Source organism: Clupea harengus, chromosome 5, assembly GCF_900700415.2.
Source record: "Clupea harengus chromosome 5, Ch_v2.0.2, whole genome shotgun sequence".
Classification (NCBI taxonomy): domain Eukaryota; kingdom Metazoa; phylum Chordata; class Actinopteri; order Clupeiformes; family Clupeidae; genus Clupea; species Clupea harengus.
The window spans coordinates 21,266,110-21,293,278 of NC_045156.1; the positions used below are offsets into that span (position 1 = coordinate 21,266,110).

At 42.7% G+C, this 27,169-nt stretch overlaps 2 protein-coding genes and 1 pseudogene across 2 annotated transcripts in view; 2 read left to right on the forward strand and 1 right to left on the reverse strand.

Annotated features, from left to right (window-relative positions):
• The window catches only part of asic1b (acid-sensing (proton-gated) ion channel 1b), a 237,908-nt gene that overhangs the window by 64,507 nt on the left and 146,232 nt on the right, over positions 1-27,169 (forward strand). The window lies entirely within an intron of this gene.
• LOC116220476 lies at positions 7,973-11,780 on the forward strand (annotated as a pseudogene).
• On the reverse strand, positions 14,741-19,626 carry LOC116220539 (elastase-1-like). The gene is made up of 8 exons (XM_031568062.2): positions 19,581-19,626; positions 19,070-19,173; positions 18,176-18,276; positions 17,405-17,530; positions 16,917-17,053; positions 15,831-15,973; positions 15,184-15,333; positions 14,741-14,859 (listed from the first exon to the last, which is right to left on the reverse strand). Exons 1-8 carry the CDS (start codon positions 19,618-19,620, stop codon positions 14,848-14,850), a joined length of 813 nt encoding a protein of 270 aa, XP_031423922.1. The 5' UTR covers positions 19,621-19,626; the 3' UTR covers positions 14,741-14,847.

The following is a 27,169-nucleotide window of genomic DNA, read 5'->3' on the forward strand; positions in this document are numbered from 1 at the left end:
GACAATTGTATTGTTATGGCGCTATATAAATAAAATTGAATTGAATTGAATTGTGTGTGAGAGAGGGTGAGCATGTGTGTGTGTGTGTACGTGTGTGTGCGTGTGTGTGTGTCTGTGTGTGTGAGAGGGCAGAGCTCCAAGTGTGCTCATTACACACTTATCACACGTCACCAAGGTTGTGTGTGTATAGCCTTTTCTCTGATAGACGTAGAGGCCCCCTATACACCTGACCTTTACATGGGTTTCCTATCAGAACAGTCTGTGCTATACTGCATACAAGGCAAGGCAAGGCAATTTTATTTATATGGTGCATTTCATGCACATATGCAACTCAATGTGCTTTACATATACAATAGCAGGAAAGACAATAAAGTATTACAATTCTAAAAAAAATAAGAGTAAAGTGAAACAAGTAAAAAGAATATAATAAACATAAAAATACAACTAACTCAGCTGTTTACAAACCAGCTCCTGACTGAGCTTAATGTTTATTATATACATGTATTGTGAACAGCAAGCGTTCCAAACAACACGACTAGGGTGTTTTTCAGCAAGGCAGTCCAATTAAGTCCATTTATTAACTCTTAAACTTACAAACTCAGGTAGTCAAACATAACAGAAAAGCCATATGCCCACGGGCTTGCCCACAGAGTTACTGGAACCTTTCCCCTCGTCAGTCCCGCTTCACTCTGACTAAACTCTTTGTCGCACTAGTTGCTGCTCAGGTGCCAAACTTGGCTAACAATTAGCACCTGAGCTTGCAATCAGTAGATGGCCCGACCTCCCCAGTCCCCAGAGCACCTCCCCAGGGTCCTGGACTGCTGCCCTGTATAGCCCTGGTAAGGGAATTCACCAATTTTTTTCTCAATTGGAACTTATGACAAAATGACCACAACCTGTAACTCATGTGCCAACTCCCTCAACCAATTCTGCTGAACTATAAACACATTTTTCTGCTTTAGACCAAGATTTCAATTGTAAACCACACTTTCTTCAAAACACTACACACAATTATCTGCTTTAGACCAAGATTTAAATTGTTAACCACACTTTCTTCAAAACACTACACACAATTCTTTTTTTATTTTGCACACTTCATCAATGCCAAATCTCCTTGTGTTCAGACAGAACACAGTGCCATTCTGTTCAGCCTCCTACCCTCTGGAAGAAGGTATAGGAGCCTCCGTTGCCGCACCACCAGACTCAGAAATAGCTTTATACACCAAGCTGTCAGGAAGCTAAATTCTCTCCCCTCACTCCCCCCAGCCATATCCGTCAGTCTGATAGGAGGCTGAAATCCTCCCCCCCCCTACAATAACTCAGGACTCTGCAAAAACTGTCCCTTGCACTTTTATCACTTTACCACTTACTGTTATACTTGCACTGCCAATGTGTTACATACATCTCACAGGATGTCTTTTTGCTGCCTTTTTTTGCACTACCTGTCACTTTAAAGTAAACTTATGCTGCTGTACAGGTATCTGTATGTGTATAACTATATGTATATGTATATCTGTATGTCTTGTCTTATCTGTTGTTGTGCGTGTGCACTTATATGTTTCACCGTGGGAGAGTGGGAAACGTTTTTTTTCGATTCCTTTGTATGTCTTAACATGCAAAGTAATTGACAATAAAGCTACTTTGACTTGACTTTGACTTTGACATTCAAATGTCAAAACTTCCATTTCCAAGGCTGTTGTGCAATTTGGAATCAAAGCTTTAGCAATATAAGGGCCACAGGTGAGCTCCTGGTTTGGAGAACAATCGATGACAACATTGAAGTGAGAGGTGGTTAGAGAGGCAGAGGATTGCTTACACACATTTTTTGAAAGCATGCCTCGTTTTCTCAAAACTCTAAACACAAATCCCTAAACCACTCACACAAAATGCAAAACCCTTAATATATCCTGCAAAATGCTACCTTGCTTTCAAAACAGTGTTATGTCACCTCAAAAGGGTATTTTGTTTTCAAATGACAAACACAGACCATTATATGAGTGGACATTCTAAGCATCGATTGAACACTGATGTGCTCAATGGAAAACACTACTATGAATGGGAAAACACCAGTATGAAGGCCTTATCAGGAGCATTATGCCTTTTCATGTTCAGTGTTACTGTACGCTTACTCCTGTAGTAAAATATAACTGTATAATGTTTTTACTCAAATATAAAACAACACACAAATATACAATAACAACTAAAATATTTCTTTATTTTTTCCAAAAGTGATGTAGCCTATACATCACAGCAAACACAACTGAATGTGTACATGATTTGCAGAGAACAAACAATAGGATATAGGCCAGTACAGTCAACAAAAAAAGAGGTTTATACAGGCAAATAGGGGTTATGCCTAACATGTTTGTCTGCCACTGCATAACATCTCATCAATTTATATACAGTTTTTCTCGATTGATTACATTCAAAAACTGGAACTTATGGCACAATGACCACAACCTGTAACTCATGTGCCAACTCCCTAAACCAATTCTGCTAAACTATAAGCACAATTATGTGCTTTAGACACAGATTTCAATTGTTAACCGCACTTTCTTCAACTCACAACACACAATTATCTGCTTTAGACACAAATTTCAATTGTTAACCACACTTTCTTCAAAACACTAAACACCATCCTCTCTACTTTGCACACTTCATCAATGCCAAAACCTCCTTGTGTTCAGACAGAACACACTGCTATTCAATTGGCAAAACTTCCATTTCAAGGCTGTTGTGCAATTTGAAATCAAAGCTTTAGCAATATGATGGCCACAGGTTAGCTCCTGGTTTGGAGAACAATTGATGGCAACATTGAAGTGAGAGGTGATCAGAAAGGCAGAGGAGTGAGAGTAAGAGGAGGAGGAGGAGGAAGAGGATGAAGAGAAAGAGCAAGAAGGAGAGCCATTATCTCTGATGAGATTCGGGCCACTGTGGTCAACCATATGGTCAACCATGGTTTGACCATGCAGGAGGCTGGCCAGAGGGTTCAACCAAATATAAGCCGCTTCTCAGTTGCATCCATTCTCTGGACATTCAGAAGAGGGAATAGGTAAGAAACACTACTATGACAGGAAAACACTAGTTTGAATGCCTTATCAGGAGCATAGTATTCTTGTATTTTCCATTGTACTGTATCTGTAAAATTACGTAAACAAATACAAAGTGCAACCATTGATGACCAAGACATATTCCTAAACATCAATACAGTGAGCCTAGCCACAGTGGACTGTGTTCTAAGGCGGAACACCTTGAGAATAAAGCAGGTGTACAGGGTGCCTTTTGTCAGAAACTCCGACAGTCAAACAGTTATGCTATGACTATGTGCAAGTAAGTCATATACATTTTCACAACTGATTGCGTCCTATCAGCACTGACACATTACTGTACTGTATTGTAATCCAATCCAATGTTACAGTTTTTCTCGATTGCTTACACACATGAAGCATGCCTCGTTTTCTCAAAACTCTAAACACAAATCCCTAAACCACTCACACAAAATGCAACAACATTCACAACACTGTGTAGGTCTATTTCTGATAGCACATTGTCAATATTGTCTTGAGCTAGAACAGGATGCAGTAGTTTTTTGTCCTTTTTTATTTTACATTTTTCTTTCTTTTTTTTGTTGACTGTACTGGCCTATATCCTATTGTTTGTTCTGTGCAAATCATTTACACATTCATTTGTGTTTGCTGTGATGTATAGGCTACAGCACTTTTGGAAAAAATAAAGAAATATTTTAGTTGTTACTGTATATTTGTGTGTTGTTTTATATTTGCGTAAAAACATTATACAGTTATATTTTACTACAGGAGTAAGCGTATAGTAACATAATGTTCCTGATAAGGCCTTCATACTGGTGTTTTCCCATTTCATAGTAGTGTTTTCCATTGAGCACATCAGTGTTCAATCGATGCTTAGAATGTCTACTCATATAATGGGCTGTGTTTGTCATTAGAAAACAAAGTACCCTTTTGAGGTGACATAACACTGTTTTGAAAGCAAAGTTGCCTTTTGCAGGATGTATAAAGGGTTTTGCATTTTGTGTGAGTGGTTTTGGGATTTGTGTTTAGAGTTTTGAGGAAACGAGGCATGCTTTCAAAAAATGTGTGTTAGCAATTGAGAAAAACTGTAGTATTCTTGTATTTTCCATTGTACTGTATCTGTAAAATTACGTAAACAAATACAAAGTGCAACCATTGATGACCAAGACTAATTCCTAAACATCAATACAGTGAGCCTAGCCACAGTGGACTGTGTTCTAAGGCGGAACACCTTGAGAATAAAGCAGGTGTACAGGGTGCCTTTTGTCAGAAACTCTGACAGTCAAACAGTTATGCTATGACTATGTGCAAGTAAGTCATATACATTTCCACAACTGATTGCGTCCTATCAGCACTGACACATTACTGTACTGTATTGCAATCCAATCCAATGTTACAGTTTTTCTCGATTGCTTACACACATGAAGCATGCCTCGTTTTTCTCAAAACTCTAAACACAAATCCCTAAACCACTCACACAAAAAGCAACAACATTCACAACACTGTGTAGGTCTATTTCTGATAGCACATTGTCAATTGAGCTAGAACAGGATGCAGTAGTTTTTTGTCCTTTTTTATTTTACATTTTTCTTTCTTTTTTTTGTTGACTGTACTGGCCTATATCCTATTGTTTGTTCTGTGCAAATCATTTACACATTCATTTGTGTTTGCTGTGATGTATAGGCTACAGCACTTTTGGAAAAAATAAAGAAATATTTTAGTTGTTACTGTATATTTGTGTGTTGTTTTATATTTGCGTAAAAACATTATACAGTTATATTTTACTACAGGAGTAAGCATATAGTAACATAATGTTCCTGATAAGGCCTTCATACTGGTGTTTTCCCATTTCATAGTAGTGTTTTCCATTGAGCACATCAGTGTTCAATCGATGCTTAGAATGTCTACTCATATAATGGGCTGTGTTTGTCATTAGAAAACAAAGTACCCTTTTGAGGTGACATAACACTGTTTTGAAAGCAAAGTTGCCTTTTGCAGGATGTATAAAGGGTTTTGAATTTTGTGTGAGTGGTTTTGGGATTTGTGTTTAGAGTTTTGAGGAAACGAGGCATGCTTTCAAAAAATGTGTGTTAGCAATTGAGAAAAACTGTAAGAAAAAGCTCATTTATCAAAATGTATGTGATGGCAAAAATAGTGCACAGCTGTGTATGAAAATGCAAAGTCATATTAAGTTGTGTTATTTGATGTCACCTGTGTGCATACATATGGGTGATACAATCGAAAAAACACAACAGTGACTTAACCTTTTTTGCATTGGAATTACATTTAGAGTTTGAATAGAGTGTTTGTTGTGCATCACACATCTTAATTGTATAGGTCACTGATATGGTAGTTTCTTTTCACATCAGCTCATCGCTGATGGTCATCTTTAGCACTGCTGTTTTCATTGGTCTTGTATTCCTTAGAATGTAAATACACTGTCTCCGAGGACTGATGAAACAACAACATCAGACTTCACTGATCTGATAAAGAAAAGACACATGCTGAAACAAAGCCTTGGTTTTCATCACGGCTTCTGGATGGCATGGCCTCTTCACCTGGCCTCGCTACCTGAGGTTTGCCATGTGTCTCAGATTGTTTTTGCCCCTATCTGGTAGAATGCAAATACATTCTGTGTTTGTGTGTGTGTGTGTGTGTGTGTGTGTGTGTGTGTGTATGTGTGTTGTGTGAGAGAGGGCTGATAAAACACTAACCACAGACTTCATAGCCCTGAAGGTAAAGACAACCCTTTACTGGTCACCCTGAAAACTCATTTCAATGCAAAACCTTTATTTGGTCACCCTGAAAACTCAACATTCAATGCATGGTGTAAAAGTAACTAAACCAAAGTAAAGTAATCATGAGAATGGTAAAACTAACCTGTCATGCATACATCAGTCGGGGTAAAGCTAAGCAGGTCTCATGACGGCCTAATCCCAGCTCATGTTCCCTATTAGTGGGTGAACAATCCAACACTCTGGGAATTCTGCTTCACGGCAATGAGAAGAGCCAGCAGCAAAGGATAAAAAAAGCGGAGAATATGCATCCATTTACTGCCAGGAGAAGAGAACCCATGCATAGGTTAGAGGGAATCAGTGGGCCTCAGTGTCTGTTTGAGCACAAAACACAGACCACACACGTGTGACCATGAATAGGTGCGATAAGTGTGTGATGAGCACATCTGGAGCTTGGTATTCACACACACATACACACAAACATACACACATACACATACCCGTACGCACACGCACACACACACATGCCCACATGTGCGCACACACACACACACACACACACACACACACACACACACACACACACACACACACACACACACACACACACACACACACACACACACACACACATACTCTCAAGCATCTGCATACAAAAGCACTCACACACACACAGACATTTACTTGATGCAAACATAAATACAGAAACACAAGCACACATACATACAGAAACTCACAGTCAGTAACACACTGACAAACTTCCTTTTTAGGCTGCCATTGCTCTTCCTCTGTGCTGGTTATTTTGGCATGATCTAAGACAAACATGTGTGTCCCCCTGTTTCACTTCTATATCTGCAACGCAGACCATCAACATCAGTTTGGTTCCTATGGGCCTTCTGCTACCCCCTCCCAAGTGTAAAGTTCATTCTGTAAAGAACGGGAAAAAACCAAATCAGTCAATTAATAAGAAATAAATACCATGGCAATAAATGTTTCAACTGATGTCATGTATTTTGTTAGTGTTCAAATAGCTTATCAGGCACCAGTCAGAACAGACCATTCACTTTTCGTTTAGATGAACTAATGTCCTGGAGCGGAAATGAGAGAGAATGTTTCCAAGTCACAAGGGGATTATCTTTGTGAACAGATTTCTTCAGGTATTTCCATGTGCTCCAAGCCTGCAAACTACTGAATACCGCAAAAAAATCATAAAAAGTAAATGCTTTTCTTGGCACAACAATTCAGAATAGTGCTTCAAAACATGCAACATATTACATAGAGACAGTGAAGTGCATGCCTGGAGGGTAGTGGCAGTCCCCCAAAGAAGAAACAGACATATTTCAATAGATAAATATGTATTTATGTCTTTGAGCCAGCACGTCATGTTACTTCACCTGCCATTACTTTACCTACACAGGCACATCTACAGGGCAAGATACTCACATGCATGTCTGTTGAAAGAAGATAAAAGGGTAAAAAATGAAGACATCTTTTAATGCACATTTTTGACCATTTTACATGCTGTATGACCTAAAATACGTTCTTACAGAACTTTAAAAGCTCCAGTTTCCAAATGCACCTGTTACAAAGCCCTAGTTTGTCGTCTCTGCAGATATGTTTCTCACGTCATACATGTTAAAGGAACTTGTTGTCCAACTGAGTAGTTGCAGTTTTCCTAAAAATAAATCTGATTAGGGTTTTGGTCTGGTCTGGACATTTTGTACAAAGTGACCTACAAAACATATCTGTCTGATGTGATGTCCACCAGGGTACTGGCTTATCTGCTTAAGTAGGGAAAGGCTTAGTCATGGAAATGTACATGAGATCATCCTACATGTAGACATTTAAAACCATAGGGAGCCTCCACGTCTATCAGAGAAAAGGCTATACACACACAACCTTGGTGAGGTGTGATAAGTGTGTAATGAGCACACTTGGAGCTCTGCCCTCTCACACATGCACATACACACATGCAAACACACACACGCGCGCACACACACACATGCATGCACACGCACACACACACATACTCACTCTCACTCTCTCTCGCTCTCTCTCTCTCTCTCACACACACACACACACACACACACACACACACACACACACACACAAACACTCTCTCTCTCTCTCTCTCTCTCTCTCACACATACACTCATCCTCGCTACTCTCAGTCTCAGGTGTGTATAAAAGCAGCTGCAGCATCCCAGCCCTCCTAAGTCCACGGAGTAACTGCAAACATGCTGAGATTCGTCCTGCTGATCGTCCTCGCCAGCCTCGGTGAGGAGGAGTGTGCCAATTCAGATAAACACTTTTTAAATTAGTCTTCAGATTTCTGCTTGGCCTGCAGATGGGTCCTCACTGCTGTACTGATTTGAAGGGCGTGTCTGTTTTGTTGTTGGTGTTGTTGTTGTTGTTGTGTTATCTGTGCAGTGCTGGCTGAGATGCCCCAGATTGTGCCCAGGTACCTGGAGGATGGTGCTGAGGAGAGGGTGGTGGGTGGTGAGGTGGCCCATCGCGGCTCCTGGCCCTGGCAGGTAAACTGAGTGACTCTCTGCAGGAAAAATACAGATTTAGTTGTCGCTGACGGCATTTTCCCACTGTTACTGCTGCATATGTCATGGACTATCCATAAGACAAAGTGTCTATGTGCTTCCCTTACCCCAACCAGGGTTCATATCCAATTCCTACACGTGCCCTAACACAAGATTGTGCTGCCCTAGATAGCCTGTGGCATGCCATAGTATAATGAGATTGGTGTTTAGATCATTTGGCAGTGCATCGTTCAGACACTGAGATATGCATGTGAAATATTTCCGTGTATCTTGAGGTGTCTCTGTTGTTGTCCCTGGTAATGACATGTGTCCTAACCCATCGTGAGTATTGAAGTGGTGGGTCTAGGATGCAATGTTGTGCCCACTTGACACACCCAGTGAAATGCTCACATCTTTGTTGTTAAGTAGTGATAACTCTCGGTATGATGGATGTAGTGCACCCTGTTGTTATAATCCTAGGCTAGGTTGTTGGGCATGAGTATTTGCATAAGACAGTGAGAGTATGGCCGCTGTGGGATGACCCAACCAACAGCACAAGGAATTTAACATCTTTTCCTGTGGATAACTGGGAAATAATGTTTGACCCTCTCCTCCTCTCTCCTTTCCTCTCTCCTTTCCTCTCTCCTCTCCTCTCCTCTCTCTCCTTCCCTTTCCTTTCCTTTCTCTTCCTCTCCTCCTCATCTTCCTTTCCTTTTCTCTCCTCTCCTCTCCTTTCCTTTCCTTTCCTCTTCTCTCCTCTCCTCTCATCTCCTTTCCTTTTCTCTCCTCTCCTCTTCTCTCCTCTCCTCTCATCTGCTTTCCTTTTCTCTCCTCTCCTCTCCTCTCCTCTCCTCTCCTTCCTCTCTCTCAGATCTCTCTCCAGTACAAGTCTGGAAACGGCTACAGGCACACCTGTGGGAGGCACTCTGGTCCAAAGGGGTTGGGTGATGACCGCTGCCCATTGTGTGGACACGTACGTCTCTCTCTCTCTGTGTGTGTGTGTGTGTGTGTGTGTGTGTGTGTGTGTGTGTGTGTGTGTGTGTGTCCGTGCGTGCGTGTGTGTGTGTGTCAGATTGGATATGAAGGAATCTGGTGATGACTGCTGCTCGCTTGGAGTGGACAGGTAGAGTTGTAGGGTGGTTCGGACAGAGATCAGGGTTTAGTTTATCAGGGCTGCTTGGTTTAATCAGGCACATTTTGTCAACGCCCTTCTAAGGGTCCAGCCCTTGTAGAATCAAATTGAATTCCAATTGGAGTCGTGTTGCAGTCGCGTCAAGTTGTGTCATGTCGTTGTTCAAATCGAATCAAAACTGAATCATCCTGAAGCCTGATCTGAGATCTGAGTTTGTGTCCTGTGTGGTCCCACAGCCCAAGAACCTGGCGCGTTGTGCTCGGAGACAACGACCTTCAACACAAAATGCCGGCACAGAGCAGGTCCGTGAGGTCAGCGAAGTGTTTCATCCCACTCCAACTGGGACTCCAAGCAATGTTGCCGCTGGGTAAGTCCTGGCAACCAGCCATCTTCCTCCTCCTCTTCCTCTTCAACCACCCGTCTTCCTCCTCCTCCTCTTCAACCGTAATGTTCAGCTTTAATATTCAGCATGGTGAAACAACATGTAAGTCTGCCAAGTCCACCATCTTAAACGAGCTTGTGTTCTTCTTCCTCCTCTTCAGCTACAATCTTCAATATTCAATATTCCAGTGTGGTCAAATACCCAATTTGAGTACTAAATACTGTGTGTGTGTGTGTGTGTGTGTGTGTGTGTGTGTGTGTGTATGTGTGTGTCTGTGTGTGTGTGTGCTGTGTTGTCAGGTATGACATTGCCCTGCTGCGTCTGTCTAAGGGATGCACCCTGAACCCCTACGTGTTGCTCGGCGGCCCTCCCTACCCCTGACGAGGTTCTGCCCCATGACCACCCCTGCTACATCACGGGTGGGGCCTCACCGCAAGTGAGTACGGCCCTACATTCTGCTCTCCTTAACATTCAGCCATTCAGAGACACATTCATATGTAGTCCTACTGTACATGCCACTTCTCTGCACTGTGTACCTTGCACTGAGGCTGGGGACATTTTTGGTGATCAGTATTGCTGCTAAGCAAAGTAACTCAATGAGTCAGCGTCAGTAATACAATGAGTCAGCGTCAGTAATACAATAATAAAAGTAATAGTCAGTGTTTTCTAAAATGTCATATTTTCTCTCTCTCCACTATCTATTTGTTTTTCTCTCTATATGTCTCTCTATCACTCTGCCTCTCTTTCTCTCTCTCTCTGTCCCACTCCCCCCTCTCTCTCTACAGGCCGGTGGTGAGATCTCAACCCAGCTGAAGCAGGCCTTCCTGCCCGTGGTTGACCCATGAGACCTGCTCCAGTGGCAGCTGGTGGGGCAGCACTGTGCAGGACACCATGGTGTGCGCTGGAGGCGGCAGCGACTCTGGGTGCAACGTGAGGACTACTACTCTTAAATGCTTATACTGAACAATATATGTGCCAATTGCAACATCATAGTTATACTGTAGTTACAGTCAATCAAAGGGCTGACATGGACGTTATACTGAAAAAAATCCAGGCAGCACCTGTACTAACCAGTAGGATTGTACACATTAACATTTTGCACCAAACTTCCGTTCTGGATTTCAGAAGAATGGTTCAAATAGTTGAGTGTGGGTGTTCTTATTCTTTTGCTATTGCAATATAACATGCAACAAAATACAATGAGTTTATATTTGACTTGTCTAACAGATTGCTGCTGCTGTGACTTGCTTTGTCCTAATGTAGGGAGACTCTGGCGGCCCCCTGAACTGTAAGGTTGAGGGCAAGTATGTGGTCCACGGTGTGGCCAGCTTCGTGTCCTCCCAGGGATGCAATACTGAGATGAAGCCCCACTGTCTTCACCCGTGTGTCTGCTTATCTGGGCTGGATGGAGGAGGTAAGAGCTCAAACACACACACAGACACACCACACTCTCACACACACACACACACACACACCACTCACACAGACACCCACAGACACCCACACACACACACACACACACACACACAACACACACACACACACACACACACACACACACACACACACACACACACACACACACACACACACACACACACACACACACACCACACACACAGATACACACACAAACACACACACACACACACACCACACTCTCAAATACACACACACACACCTCACTCTCACACACCACACACACAGATACACACACACACACACACACACACCACACCATATTCACAGACTGCCTATACATCTCTGTCTGTCCATCTATAGCAAGCTGGCATACCCACAAACTTATTTGAGTCTGCTATCGCTCCCCCTTAAAGGGTTGGCTAGTTACAACACTGATATTACCTAGGCTGAATGTTGTTCTAGCTTTAAATAGTTATATTTTTCATGAGTCTTAATGATTCTTTTATATCCTTTCCTCAGATCATTGAATAAATCAGACGATAAAATCCAACCTACCTCAAGACCAGTGAAGTCATTCTGGTTCCTCCCCCCAAGCATCTCCAAATCTAAATGTGTCTTTGTGAACTATTTCTCAATAAACACAGTTAAACCCAGTCTTTCTTCAGTGTTCACTTTCTTCAGTTATTTGTAAGTCCTTTCTTGGAACATATTGCAGAGCTCGTTGAAGAATGTGCAATACTCTGGGAAACTAAGCTAATATTTCTCATAATTTTTTGTTATTTTTTATTTTTTATTGACACTGATGTAAAATGTATGTTCTCCCTATATTGGAAATAAGTAAGACACACACCTCAGCATATCAGTTAACCTTTGGTGCAAAATGCACTACAACAACCAAACACTTCATACTTCACCCAAAAGTGACTCATGCTGCCGTAACTTTAGCAAATGTTGTCACTCAAAGTAAAACACAGACAACTTGAAACATTGCAAAATGCATAGTGCTGGTGTTGCTGTATCCTCTATTTTTGCACGGTTTAGTGTTGCATTGCAAAAGAAAAGAAAAACGTATGACACCTCGTACACATAAAATATGTAATATAAAATGAAATACAGTAAATATGAAATTCACAGCACAGCTCTATCCTAAATTTTCTGTGGTACACTATAGCACAACAAAAGTGTGCAGACACTTTTCTTTCCCAGTACAGTAAGTGAAACAACAACACCTGAGACTACCACTAGAAGTGTCCTGCAACTCTAATGCTATTCCGTGGTGACATTTTTATAAACTTAGAATACAGTACTACCACATTCTCCCTTGCCTTGAATCTTTTGAAAAAATCCTTAGCACATCTTATCCACCCCTAAAATCCCCCATATTCCACAAATATTTCAAGGCAAGCTGTCAGGACACCAAGAACAAACCTTTCTGTTGGTTTGCCTGTCACCATACTGTAGATACCAGTTTTGTGTGGTTAGATAACCAGGTGTGATCAGTGGTACAGTGGTTAGTGTTGTTGGTTAACAAATAGCTGACCTGGCTTCAATTCCTGGGCGATGTAAGATGCTATTGTAAGTCGCTTTGGATAGTTGTAGTTCCCTTTTTGGGTCAATTTGTCTCATTGATGGCCCATGACTTTCATATGCAGCAGTAATAGTGGGAAAATGTCTTCCTACATCTATATTTTCCCTTCATACATGTACATTTCAATGCAAATGCTGTACTGCACCACTGTTGTATAGTTGTATAGTACAGTTGGTAACAAGGCTGCAAACAAACAAAACAAAGCCGAAATTGAATACATTTATGAATACAGCAGCAAAAATTATAGAATAATCTGTCTTATTTCAAGTGTATAATTGCATTTGTCTGTGAAAATACAGCATCTTTCCATCTACAATGATCTAAATTTTGTCAGGTTTTGAACTGAAAGTTAACTGTTTTGAACAGAGTATCTAAATGAGGCAAAAAATGCTGTGATTGCAGAGTTTTGCTGGTGGTGAACATTGACTGAGACAGGTATCCATGAATTTCGGAAGAAGTGGTCATTGAATGCATTTTGTTTCTAAGCAATGGAACAGCCGTAAAATATTTTTTTAAGGCAAGCTGTTGTCATGACACCAAGTACAAACTTTTCTGATCTGTTGGTTTGCCTAGCACAATACTGTAGATACCACTTTTTGAGTGTGGCCATACTAACCATGTGTGATCAGTGGTTGGCGTTGTCGAACAACAAATAGCTAACTTGGGTTTCAATTCCTGAGCAATGCAAGGTGCTATAGTAAGTCACTTTGGATAAAAGTTTGTTGTAGTTGCACAGGTCACTTTGTCTCATTGATAGCCCATGACATATACAGCCGTAATAGTGGGGAAATGTCTTCAGTGACAACTGCATCTATATTTTTCCTTCATACATGCACATTTCAATGCAAATTCTGTACTGCACCACTTTTGTATAGTTGTATAGTATAGTTGGTAACAAGGCAAACAAACAAAACAAAGAAGAACACTGAATAAAGTTTCACCAATAATTATAGAATTTTTCTGTCAAAATACAGCATCTTTCCATCTACAATGATCTACATTTTGTCAGGTTTTGAACTGAAAGTTAACTATTTTGAACAGAGTATCTAAATGTGGCAAAAATGCTGTGGTTGCACAGAGTTTTGCTGGTGGTGAACATTGACTGAGACAGGTATCCATGAATTTCGGAAGAAGTATTTTGTATCTAAGCAATGCTAAAGTATCCACAGTTGAGTTCACATAGTCTACTGGTATGCTGAATGTGTTAAGTGTTTTGGGAATGTGCACATGGTATCAAAACAAGTGTGAAAATGATTGTAGATGACAAGATGTATTATATATATGAAAATATGCATCGTAACAGGTGTTTCTTTGTCTTTTTCCCTTTTCTGGTGTGGATATACTTGTCCTGTGGTTGGCTCAGTTTCAGTACTATGTGTTGATAATGTCAGGTACAATGACCAGCTGGTTTCAAGGTGTTATGGAACTGGGACAGCCTGCCTTAAGCTGTGTTGTCTAAGGGTGAATAAAATAGGGGCCTCCTTTCCCATGATTTAAAAAACAAACAAACCAAAACCCAAACCAATGTGTAAAAACTAAGCACCTTGATGAACACTGACATCTACATTTGTGTAGCTGTTACTTCTTTACATTTTTCGATTAAAAGTGTGACTTATTTTCAAATTATTTTCAAGGTAGGACTTGTAAGAGTGCAGTGGCTTTCAGTAATTACCAGACATAAAGCAAACAGATACCTGACGATATCTGTGCCCAAAGATAATGCCGTTTTAAACTTGTCATGAGCCTTTAAAGTTCAAATAGGTCACTTTGATTTCTACACTCCATTTATTTCACTATAACAACAACACAAAAAGTGACTTTTTACGATAAGGACTGATCAGTGCCTGATCTGAGTCACCTATTATCTGAATGCTGACAAAAAGACGTGACCTCAGTTGAAAGATTAGCTTTCTTGGTTTTTATTTTTTTTCAGTTCTTTACAAAATGAACTGTAAACTTGGGATGAAGAACCAGATTGATGTTGAGCTGGTCCGGGATTCATGCTCTGATTTATCCCATGATCTAAGGAGAGGAAATGAAGAATGATATTCGATTAAATCAAATCTACACATGTGCGGTTTATATGGCAAACCTAACGTTTGTCTTAGATCATGTCAACAATCAAACAGCCAGCAGTAAGAGCAATGACAAACAGTAAAGGAAGTATTTCAGTGTGTTCCAGACAGTGTGTGTCGGTGTATGTCTCTGTGTATGCTTACGTAAATCAATGCACATTTTAGTTTGTGTATTTTTCTGTGTGTGTGTGTGTGTGTGTGTGTGCATGTGTGTGTGTGTTTGTGTGTGTGTGTGTTTGTGTGTGTGTGCGTGTGCGTGTGCATCACTTACTCCCTCCATCCAGCCCAAATAAGCAGACACACGGGTGAAGACAGTAGGCTTCCTGATGGTGTTGCATCCACGTGAGGACACAAAGCTGGTCACACCGTGGACCACGTACCTGCCCCCAACCTGGCAGTTCAGGGGGCCGCCAGAGTCTCCCTACAGTGAAATCACACACATTGATTCTCAGGAGGGATTGAATCTTCAAGAAGGCGGAAGTGGGATGACTGTCAGCTGTCAATCATCCCTATGGGCTCCTCCTGAACTTTGTTTATAAAACTTCATAAGCAGCTACTAAGCTTCAGTAAGGTGTTTGTGTGGCCTAACTGGTTGAGCAATGATTAAAAAGCATCACGATCATGGGTTCAATTCTCAGGGAGCTCACATGAGCTATTAAACTGTATATCTGTGTTGCACGTTGCTTTAGGTAAAAGTGTTTAGTGTGCTAAATGACTACATTTAAATATTTCATGTACACATTATATAATATACATAATATACATATTTCATTTAGTGTAAGCATGGCTGTCCTTGCCTGGCATCCTGACAGAATGTTGGAGTCATTTTTTTTGTGTAGTGTTCAGTATACACATTTAAGCCCAGTGGGTCCTTTTGTGTAGTTTTCAGCATAAGCATTCAAGACTAGTAGTCCTTACATTGCATCCAGAGTCGCTGCCGCCTCCAGCGCACACCATGGTGTTCTTGACAGTGCTGCCCCACCAGCTACTGGTGCTGCAGGTATCATGGCCGACCACAGGCAGGTAGGCCTGCTTCAGCTGAGGGGCCAGGCTGCCACCAGCTATAGAGACCGAGAGAGACAGAGAGAGATACACATCTCAGATCCACATATATATTTTTGCCCATATTTGTATTCTGTGTTCAAACGCTGTGTTTAAACATTTAGCTCTGGCAATGCAAAAAATGTCATGTGAATAAATCTCAATATATTGAAATATTATTTGAAATGAGAGATACAGAGAGGGAAGAAGCAAGAAGACAGACAAAAGGAACAAAGAATGACAGGTAGAGAGAGAGAGGGATGGAGGAAGGGACATAGAATGAAGAGAGAGATATAAAAACAGACGGACAGGTAGAAAGAGAGGGATAGAGGAATGCAGCAAGAAGAAACCGGACCTGTGCTACACTTTTGTGTTATCATTCACTACACTCACTTTCTTTACGTTCTTTATTTATTCTTTAATAAGTTGACTTGTTATTTGCAATCTGCGTGTGGCCTCCCCTTCACGTTACCATGCTCCAAGTCAAGCGTGCTCAACAAAATCCAAACACCAGAATCACCTAAATTACCTCTGGAGGGACAGCATCACCTAGGAGCGTTCACTGGAGCCCGTGAGTATGTACTAAGCTGCACTCCATACTGGAGTTTTCTTATGTGTTTGCAGTGTCATTGTTTGCAACCATAGGGGAGGAGACTGCTGGTGTATATATGTGTGTCAGTCAGTTTCAGCAATCATGTTCAGTCTTACTACAAGGTCCCTACATACACACTGTTTACTGTGTGATGTATACTGTGTTAGTGTTTGTTCATATGCCCCAAAGACATTTCAGTCATTGTGTTACATCTTGGCCAATGAGCTTTGAACTGAAGTTGAAACTGTTCAGCATTCCAATGTCAGTACTTTTGATTGTGTCTCATTATTTTGAAGGCAAGAATGCCATTCTGTGGTCTATGCGCGCGTTAATCTCTTTGTTGACGCGAGCGGTTCTAGAGAATAACTCACTGGCGACGCGTCCCCACCCGGTGATGTAGCAGGGGTTGTTGTGAGGCAGAACCTGTCCAGAGGAGGGCAGGGATCCCAGCTGCACGTGGGCGTTCAGAGTGGCCTCAGAGGCCAGCTGCAGCAGGGCAATGTCATATCTGGAGGGGGAGGTCAGTGACAGTCACACACACACACAATTAAACAGACAAGTACGCAAATACATACATGTACACACACACACACACACACACACACACACACACACACACACACACACACACACACACACACACATAAACTCTCTCTCTCTCTCTCACACACACACACACACACACACACACACACACACACACACACAAACACACACACAAACTCTCTCTCTCTCTCACACACACACACACACACACACACACACACACACTCATACACACACACAATTACACAAGTACATACACAGGTTACACACCACATATTTGTATATGTTGAGGGTAATTAACAACAAAAGTTACCCGGCAGCAACACTGTTGGAGTTCCATCCAGGGTGGATATGGGCGCGGTTGACAGCAATGATCTGTTCCCTGCCAGTGTTGCTGTACAGATCGTGCTCTCCAAGAACAACACGCCAGGTCCTGGGGCTGTAAAACCAAACAGGACTCAGTTCACACCCTAGTTCAGACTTAATTCAGTTAAATTCAGTTCAAATTAATTTCAAGTAGATTGTCAAGACTCGGCTTGGCTGACTCAATTCGATTTCTTTCAATTAAATTAAATTTAATTAAATTTAATTCCATTCAGGCTAATGCATCTCGACTCAACTGAGTTCAATTCAATTCAGTAAAAAACTTTAGTCATATATCTTACACTTTACTTACACAACAGCCATCAGACAACAACAAAAGTGACAGACTCTGTTAGGGCACTGGCCTAGATCTGACTTGCTTCGCATTACAGCGTGTAATTGTCCAGCGCCATCTTATAAGAGCTTCAGCTCAAGCACTGAAGCAAGTATTTCGCTTTGATGACCAAGCACCTTTGCATTAGAGTGTGAATATCCTGTGATATTTTTCATTCCACTGTACATTTCTAGCAGTACTGTAAGTATAGAAAAGTGCGTCCGAGAAACATCCTTGATAGCAGTTTACTGTAGATCAGATCAGAGGCAGGTCAGGGACAGAGTCTCTCTATCACTCACACACACACACACACACACACACACACACACACACACACACACACACACACACACACACACACACACACACACACACACACAGACGTACCTGTCCACACAGTGGGCAGCGGTCATCACCCATCCCCTCTTCACCAGGGTGCCTCCACAGGTGTGGTAGTAGCTGCTTCCAGATTTGTACTGAAGGGAGATCTGAGAGAGAGAGAGAGAGAGAGAGAGAGAGAGAGAGAGAGAGAGAGAGAGAGCATGGCATAACCAATCTACCTTTCCTCAAATCATTATTACTTTATTAGAAGTTAGAAAATGAAGTTGGTTCATGATTTAAACACACCCATCTATACACAACAAATAAAGGTGAAGAAAGTTGCATACAATTATACCAAATAAATTGCCCCATCACCACCATCAAACACACACACAGACACAAGTATAATGGGTAGAGAGAAGTTTAACCTGGAATCCCATGTCTGGTGCACTAATACATGAGGGTGTTATCTTTATACAGTTGACTTTGTGACATCACTGGCCCTGATGTGATGCCAGTCATGGGCCAGAACCAACCAGGCCAGAACTGGATCAGAAAGACTGGCTACCTGAACCGGATCAGAAAGACTGGCTACCTGAGCTGTGAGTTAGTTTACCTGCCAGGGCCAGAACCGGATCAGAAAGACTGGCTACCTGAGCTGTGAGTTAGTTTACCTGCCAGGGCCAGAACCGGATCAGAAAGACTGGCTACCTGAACCGGATCAGAAAGACTGGCTACCTGAGCTGTGAGTTAGTTTACCTGCCAGGGCCAGAACCGGATCAGAAAGACTGGCTACCTGAACCGGATCAGAAAGACTGGCTACCTGAGCTGTGAGTTAGTTTACCTGCCAGTGCCAGAACCGGATCAGAAAGACTGGCTACCTGAGCTGTGAGTTAGTTTACCTGCCAGGGCCAGAACCGGATCAGAAAGACTGGCTACCTGAGCTGTGAGTTAGTTTACCTGCCAGGGCCAGGCGTTGGGTCTGGCCACCTCACCCCCCACAACTCTCTCTTCAGCAATCTCCTCCAGGTACCTGGGCTCAGGTCTGGGCATCTCAGCCAGCACTACAACAACAACAACAAAAACAAAAACAATAACAACAAACGCATGAAGATGATGCAAAAAAACAAGAGTTAGATATGACCACCTGAAATGAATACGAGCTACCAACACCACTAAAACCAACTCATGAGTCTTTGCTCATCTCATGATCGAAGAAAGTCTGTTGTAAAACACAGTTCAGAACTATCGTTTGTAACCTTGCAGGAATCTGTCTGCGTCTTGCCAGCCCTGAAAATGCTTTATTTTCAGGCAAAGGTGTGTCACAGATGTTCTGATAGACTACACACTGCTGTAGTGCATCCTGTACTATTTCCTTTAAGATAAATAGATATTGTTAATGGCTAATGCTCAAGTGAAGTCACTCCACAGGGAGTGTGGGACTTGATCGTGACTCGTTGGTCCTCCTTACCGAGGCTGGCGAGGGCGGTCAGCAGTACGAATCTCAGCATGTCTGTGGTTTCTCTGTAGGTTCAAGGGGTGTTGCAGTTGCTTTTATACACACCTGGGATAGAGAGAGTGAGTACGTGTGTGTGTGTGTGTGTGTGTGTGTGTGTGTGTGTGTGTGTGTGTGTGTGTGTGTGTGTGTGTGTGTGTGTGTGTGTGTGTGTGTGTGTGTGTGTGTGAGTGTGTGTGTGTGTGTGTGTGTGTGTGTGTGTGTGTGGGTATGTGTGTGTGTGTGTGTGTGTGTGTGTGTGTGTGTGTGATTGCCAAGCTCCAGGTGTGCTCTTTACACACTTATCACACCTCACCAAGGTTGTGAGTGCGTGACCTAAGATCCCCCCCCCCCCCCCCCCTCGGCCTTGGGCTTCCTCCCAAAGTTCCAGCATCTTTATCTGTGTGTAAACACACGCTGGCAGCACCAACACACACACACACACACACACACACACACACACACACACACACACACACACACACACACACACACACACACACACACACACACACACTGGCAGCACCAGCAGCAGCCCCAGCAGCTGGAAACAGTCTGTCTCCATCCACAGCTCTCAAAAGTCATCTACACAGTCATATGTCATATGAGGAGAGAAAACACACACAGAGGCTCTAGGCATAAACACACACAAATCTACCACAAAGCACTCGTTTAAACACTCAGACAGATCCTCCTGACTTCATTACAGAGCAAAAGACCCAGTAAAGGATTGCACAGATGACTTTGAATATGAATTATCAGTACGTGATCTGGGTTAGCTGTTAAAGTAACACTATGCAACAATTTGACACTTTTTGAGGTACGGTTTTGGTACCATCCTCAAATTAATTTTTATAGCATATGGTCATGTGAAGGACAGATAAACACCTGTGTCTTTCCCACTAGCCATCCAGAATATGCACTATGTAGTTCTGTGTTTCCTGGCTGGAACACCTTGCGAAAATGGAAGAAAAGCTTTCACAGCATGACATTGCCAGCTATACTGCCAAAAGTCACCAGTTAGTGTGTTGGCAAGCTTCTATCAGTGTCAACTGGGCTGTTGGTGGTGTTTGCAGGGTTTTTGCACGCCTTTTAGGTAGTTAGCGTGCTAGATTTGGAACAGAACTCCTTATTGCTGCTTTAAGGTTTGTGCACAGCCTACTATACAGACTAAGACAAATCCCAGCAGTAGATGTGAATGTGACAGGTGTTTTGTTAATAGCTTTTGTATATGTTTTTTTTTCCCTTCTGATATTAATTTATGGGCCAGTATGACTTAAAGACTGAGGTAATTGTGGAGCTTTGACAAAAAAAGAGCTTTGACATTTCCTCCTGGTGTCTTTGTGCCTGTCAGTGCGTTTCAAGGTAACATTTGCAATTTATTGATAAGAAAAGGAAAAAGGGGAGCTATGCAAGATTAGCTTGGAAAAAACACACACACACACACACAAAGCTGTGTGTGGAATAAAAACATTATGTAAAGCCGGTGAGTTATTATGGTGCAATGTCCTCATTCTCACTAGACTGTCACAGGCTTATAGTTTGTGTGATGGGTACAGCTTATGATTTCTGTCAGCATATTGTTTTTATTTACTTCTAAAAGTGAGCTTCCTGTCTGTCTGTATAGTCTCTCTTACCTTCAAGCTGTCAGGCAGCTGGTGTGTGTTATTTACTACATTTCACAAAAACATTGCTTTTCCATTTCATTTGGACAGTCCATATTAAGTAATCATCAAATGATATGCTGACACAATGAAGATTAAAAAAGGGTTATGGTTAGGCTTGTGTTATGGCCAAGCTTATGGCACTGTTAGTTTCTTGTTAGGGTTGAATATTGTTTAAATGTTTTTAAAACACTTATATGATGAACTGTCCAAATTACTTCAATACAGCTGAAAAACAAGTTACAGTTTGTGAAAAAGAATCCAAGGATATTTTTTCGGCCACTCTGTAGGACTTTTAAGATCTGTTGGTTTTTGCTAAAAGGTACTGTTCTCTGAAGGGTTTCTCTGTTGAGGTTTGACAAATTCAGTATTTATTTAAATTTGATTATTCTTGCTGTTATCAGAAGAAAAGGTCGTACAAGTTCAGCCCACTAGATGGCGCTGATGTCCCAGAGACCCGCACAGGGTGAAACAGAGTGAAAAGCAGGTGCCAGTCTTCTAAAGAGTCCCATTAGAAGGACTCACTGATAGCCCATCAACATATCTCACTATCCCCACACTTAGAGAACATCTTTGCCCCCCCCCCCCTCTCAATCTCTCTCTCTCTCTCCCTCTGTCAGTCTCACACCTACATTATAATATAGTGACAGGACTGTGTAAGGAGACCAACAGATCTCTTAAGTACGTCTCACACTTTATTTGGATGGTATAGTCCCTATAGACTGTCTACAGATGCTCAGATTATGAACAAACTATCTATTGAAACAGTTAACTACAATTTATGGCTAAGGTTAGGGTTAGGGGTTGGGCTAAGGTGAAGGTTAGGGTGATGTTCAGTGAACAATTAGAAACACTGAATTTGAGTTTCAACAAACCATCTGTAAAGTCCCTGTAGGAGGACTATCCCAATAATGTGTTACCCAAATTCACACATTCAAAGCCTCTACTAACCTGGAACATAAACAGTACCGTGTAGTTTGTTATAGTCTCTTTATAGCATTCTGTAGTATTTACATTTAAATTTTGTCAAGATGCTTAAATGAGATGTGTGGATTAGGAAATGTCCTCTACATATAAAAAATGGAGCACGACCAAAACATAAGAGGAACTTTTGAGAAGTTGTGAGAAGCAACGGTCCCACATTGGGATCAAATTAGCAACCTTGTGTGCGAGAGGCACAGATGTGAGAGCAGCGGCTAAAAGCCAGTGGTGTAAGTGCCAGTCACTAGCACGCAGTCATCGTCCCGGCTGTCCCTGCCGTCACGGACGCATCTCTACAGCAAACAGGATCACACAGAGCAGTGATGTAAGAGTTCCAAAAAATGATCCTACAAAGTTTGCTGATCTTGAAATGGTCATGTTTAACAGACCCTTTTGGCATTGGTGTGAGCAGCGCAAAGACCTCGAGAGCAAAAGTTTGGTGAATAATTAGGATTTCTTAACTCAGAGTAAAGGTTTCATACGAGGTCACACAGATCTTCCTCTCTTCTTTTGGAGGAAGCCATTATTTTAGCATGTCTAGGGCATTCTGGGAAGTTGGCCCTGTCCCATCCCAGGCACAGCTGTAAAGGCAGAAGTCCAGTAACTAGCAGAAACCTGTATCCAAAGCTGTAAAGGCAGAAGTCAGAGACACCTCTATCCAAAGCAACCTACATAGGGAACCTGCATGTGGAAGGGAATCAATCCCAAGTCAACAACCAAAAGGGCAGCGACGCTAACCACTGCACTACCATTGCATTATCTTAATGAGAGCGGTGGCTGTAAAAGATGCCTTGCCATAGCTACTACAAATACAGCAACAGCAGTAGCTATTATTTGTGGAGGGGGGATGATGACCTCCATCTCCTCCCTGGTAAGGGCCCAGGTATGTCTGAGGAAGTGTCGAGGGCCCAGGTATGTCTGATGAGGTGCTGAGGTGGTGAGGTGGTGAGGGCCCAGGTATGTCTGATGAGGTGGTGAGGTGGTGAGGGCCCAGGTATGTCTGATGAGGTGGGGAGGTGGGGAGGGCCCAGGTATGTCTGATGAGGTGCTGAGGGCCCAGGTATGTCTGATGAGGTGCTGAGGTGGTGAGGTGGGGAGGGCCCAGGTATGTCTGGTGAGGTGCTGAGGTGGGGAGGGCCCAGGTATGTCTGATGAGGTGGGGAGGTGGGGAGGGCCCAGGTATGTCTGATGAGGTGGTGAGGTGGTGAGGGCCCAGGTATGCCTGATGAGGTGGTGAGGGCCCTGGTATGTCTGATGAGGTGGTGAGGTGGTGAGGGCCCAGGTATGCCTGATGAGGTGGTGAGGGCCCAGGTATGCCTGATGAGGTGGTGAGGGCCCAGGTATGCCTGATGAGGTGGTGAGGGCCCAGGTATGTCTGATGTCGTGGTGTACCCTCAGTGTTGGTGTCTGTGCACTCATGCCTTTTATATTCAGAAGAAACACGCCACTTATTTTCCTCTCAACAGGCGACACGCTCGTTTCTCCGCCAGACATGATTACTGAATCCATGTCTCACAACCACCTCTCTAGGCCTCTCCAAACAGCCTGCTACAGCTCACCTCTTCTTGTGTCTCACACACACACACCAACGCTGCTGAAGTGTGCTTACACTGTGATCATCGCTCTCAGGCAGCTAATATCTTCACTCCAAACTGATTGAAGTTGGAGTGATGGTAGAGGGAGTCGTAGGAGACAGGTTGGGCCAGCATAAAAATATATAATGAGGCTTTCTGCCTTTAGCTCATAATAACGTCTGCCTGTCTGTGTATCTGCCTGAGAAGAAGGTCTTTACACCGCACTTCCACAGCCTTCACGGCGAATCTGGCTCTCCTGGTGGATAAATCCCTCTTCCAATCAGACTCCATCATCTTCAGAGGACATGAAGACGGTGAGAGCTGACCGTGTGTGTCTGCGTGTGTGTGTGTATGAATATGTGTGTGTGTATGCGTGAGTGAGCATGTCTGTGTGTGTGCATGCATGGGTTTGTGTGTGTCTGTGTGTGTGTGTGTGTGAGTGTGTGAGTGAGTGAGTGAGTGTATGCGTGTGTGTGTGTGTGTGTGTGTGTGTGTGTGTGTGTGCGTGTGTGTGAATGTGTATGTGTATGAGTGTGTGTGTGTGTGAGTGAGCATGTGTGTGCACAGGCCCTGCTCGTTCTGACTTTGAGCCATTCATGGAGACAATGGAGAAGTTTGTCTGCCGCTGTCCTTTCTCAGCCCGGCTAATTAAAGTGGAAGTCATTAAAAGTGGCGTCGTTTTTCGGATTATGGCCTTATCGCCGCGGTAACCAGAGACCTGTCCGGACTGGTAATTGAGCCGATGGTGCCAGGGGGGTGGGGGTGGGGGTGGGGGTGTAGTGGGTTGAGGACAGAGCCACTTCAATTTTCACATGGAATTAGTGGTCTGGCTGTCCCATCGCACCTCTCTTTATCTCTTCCCTCCCTCTCTCTCCCTTTCTCTTGCTCTCTCTCTCTCTCTCATGCTCGTTCTTCACACTCTTGTTCTTGCTGTCTCACTCTCTCCTCTCTGTCCCCGTTCAATTTGTCTTTCTTCCTTCTTTACCGTGGAATGAATCGGATGTGAAGATCAGAGAGGAGGATGTTTTAATTACTGATGTTTGTTCTAGATAGAGAACTTCCTCCGTTAATGAGAACTAGATTTCAGAGTTCCCAGGAATGCTTCCCTCTCTGTCTGGATGGGATGGATTTGTGTGTGTGTGTGTGTCCGTCTGTGTGTATTTGTGAGTGTGTGTGTGTGTGTTGGCCCTGAGGTTAATGTCTGACGCTGATTACTGAGGCCGATGGGGGATGCAGGGGTTGTCAGAGGGCTGTTGCTTGGCTGCTGCTCTGCTCTGGAGCCTCAGATACTTCAGCAAACTCATTAATCTCTTAAGTTTTCATGAGAGACTTCAGCTCGCCAGTGCAACTCAGGCGAAACAGACAGGACTATCCAGCTTTAGATTAAGTGTCCTTATTACTATGTACTTAGGGAACTAATTGACTAAAATGTGTATCTCTCATGTCATATATGCACATAGTTGCACATAAAACTAACTCTATATTCAAATATAATCCCAACCATAACCCCCAAGAACATCTTGAACGTCACACAGCATTCTGTTATATCTTGGTTTTACTTTCAATTTAATAATAATTAAAGTACTGTAGAGAAGGAAGCTGGAGGCAGGCTCTGCGTTGGCGTCTTGCTGTTTATTCACCAACATTCAGTCAGGCTGATACAGAGGGTAGACTCGCTAGGGGGGGTCTAATCTTAACATAACACACTAGGTAAGGATGGCCAAATACGCTAACAGATGGGGAATTGCACACAGTCAATTACACATATCATAGCATACTCAAAAGCGTAACTGAAACATACGCTGACATTAACCCAAGCAGGGACACATGAAGACATTTTAAAATGGAGCACTGAACACAGAATTGAACATTACCCATTCTAACAGGCACACACGCACAACAATTATGGGGCGAACTATTACACACACACACAGGTGTGCACGCGCGCGCGCACACAAACAGAAGCACACCGCCCCCTTGTTCCTGGACATTTAATGTAAGTACACAGTAAATACATATTGACAAAGAGCACAATACAAGGTTGAGTTAATTCAATCAATGGTCACAATAAGCACTGATTTGAGGATAGTAATGGAGTGGTAACAAGGTGTACGTGGATATTCCTGCTGTCACACTGGACTCAATCACTTGTTTCAATCACTTGTTTTTATGTTTGCTTGCCTAACAGGCATTTCTGGACTGGGGTGAGGTTGGGAAACAGACACATGGTAGAAGCTCAGTACAGTCACACTTCCACCCTTACTGTGAAACAGAAACCCTTCATTTTTAAGGGAACATTTTAGGGAGTATGAAAATAGATTTGTGCAAGGACTCACAGATAATGAGGAGATTGTCTGAGACATACAAACAGATTGATAATAAGAAATTAAAAGAGGCTATCTCAAAATGAAGGCCCCTTAACATACAATGAATTATGTTCCGTGGTCAGGGAGGAAATTAAGATGATTATGGGCATATTTAAAGGACTTTCTTCTCCTTGTGCCTTGTAACACTAGCCTGACATTCAGATCATTGACTGTAACTGTGAGCTGAAGGAAAACCCACTGAATTGCATTTAGTGGAACATGATGAAAGAGAGCCTGTGCAATGAGCCGCAAAACAGACCACCTCATTCTTCATTTGCAGACAATGGAAATGTGTATGTGAGTGTGCTGTGTATGTGTGTGAGTGTGTGTGTGCGTGTGTGTGTGTGTGTTGTTTATGTGCGTGGATGTCCTCTGTGTGTGTGTGTGTGTGTGTGTGTGTGTGTGTGCGTGTGCGTGAGTGTGTGTGTGTGTGTCGGGGGGGGTGTGTGTGTAGGTGTGTGTGTGTGTCTCTCTGATCTTCTGTGGCGCCCTGGTGTCGTCACTGCAGTGGCAGAAGCAGCTCTGTGTCCTACTGAGAGGCCATCAGATAGTGGGAAACTCAATACCAAAGCAGATGCTTCGGGACACACACACACACACACACACACACACACACACACACACACACATTCTCATAGATCTCTTCTTTCCATCCTTTTCACACATCATTTCTACTAATACACTGTAATATGAGTGTGTGTGTGTATGAGTGTGCATGCATAGATAGTTGTGTGTGTGTGTGTGTGGAGGGGATTGTGTATGCGCAAGTGTGTGTTTGTGTGTGTGTGTGTAAGACAGTATTGATTGTTTCCATTGTGGTTTAATTGCAATTAAAGGTTGCAAATAGCTCCTGTGATCATTTTCAGTGCTGTCACAGTGCAGTGTCCGAGACAGCCTTGTAATGGTATTTAATTTAATACCATATATTGGAGACCCAGTCTTGGATTTTGGTCAGTCATGATTCAGGTTTAATCTTGAAC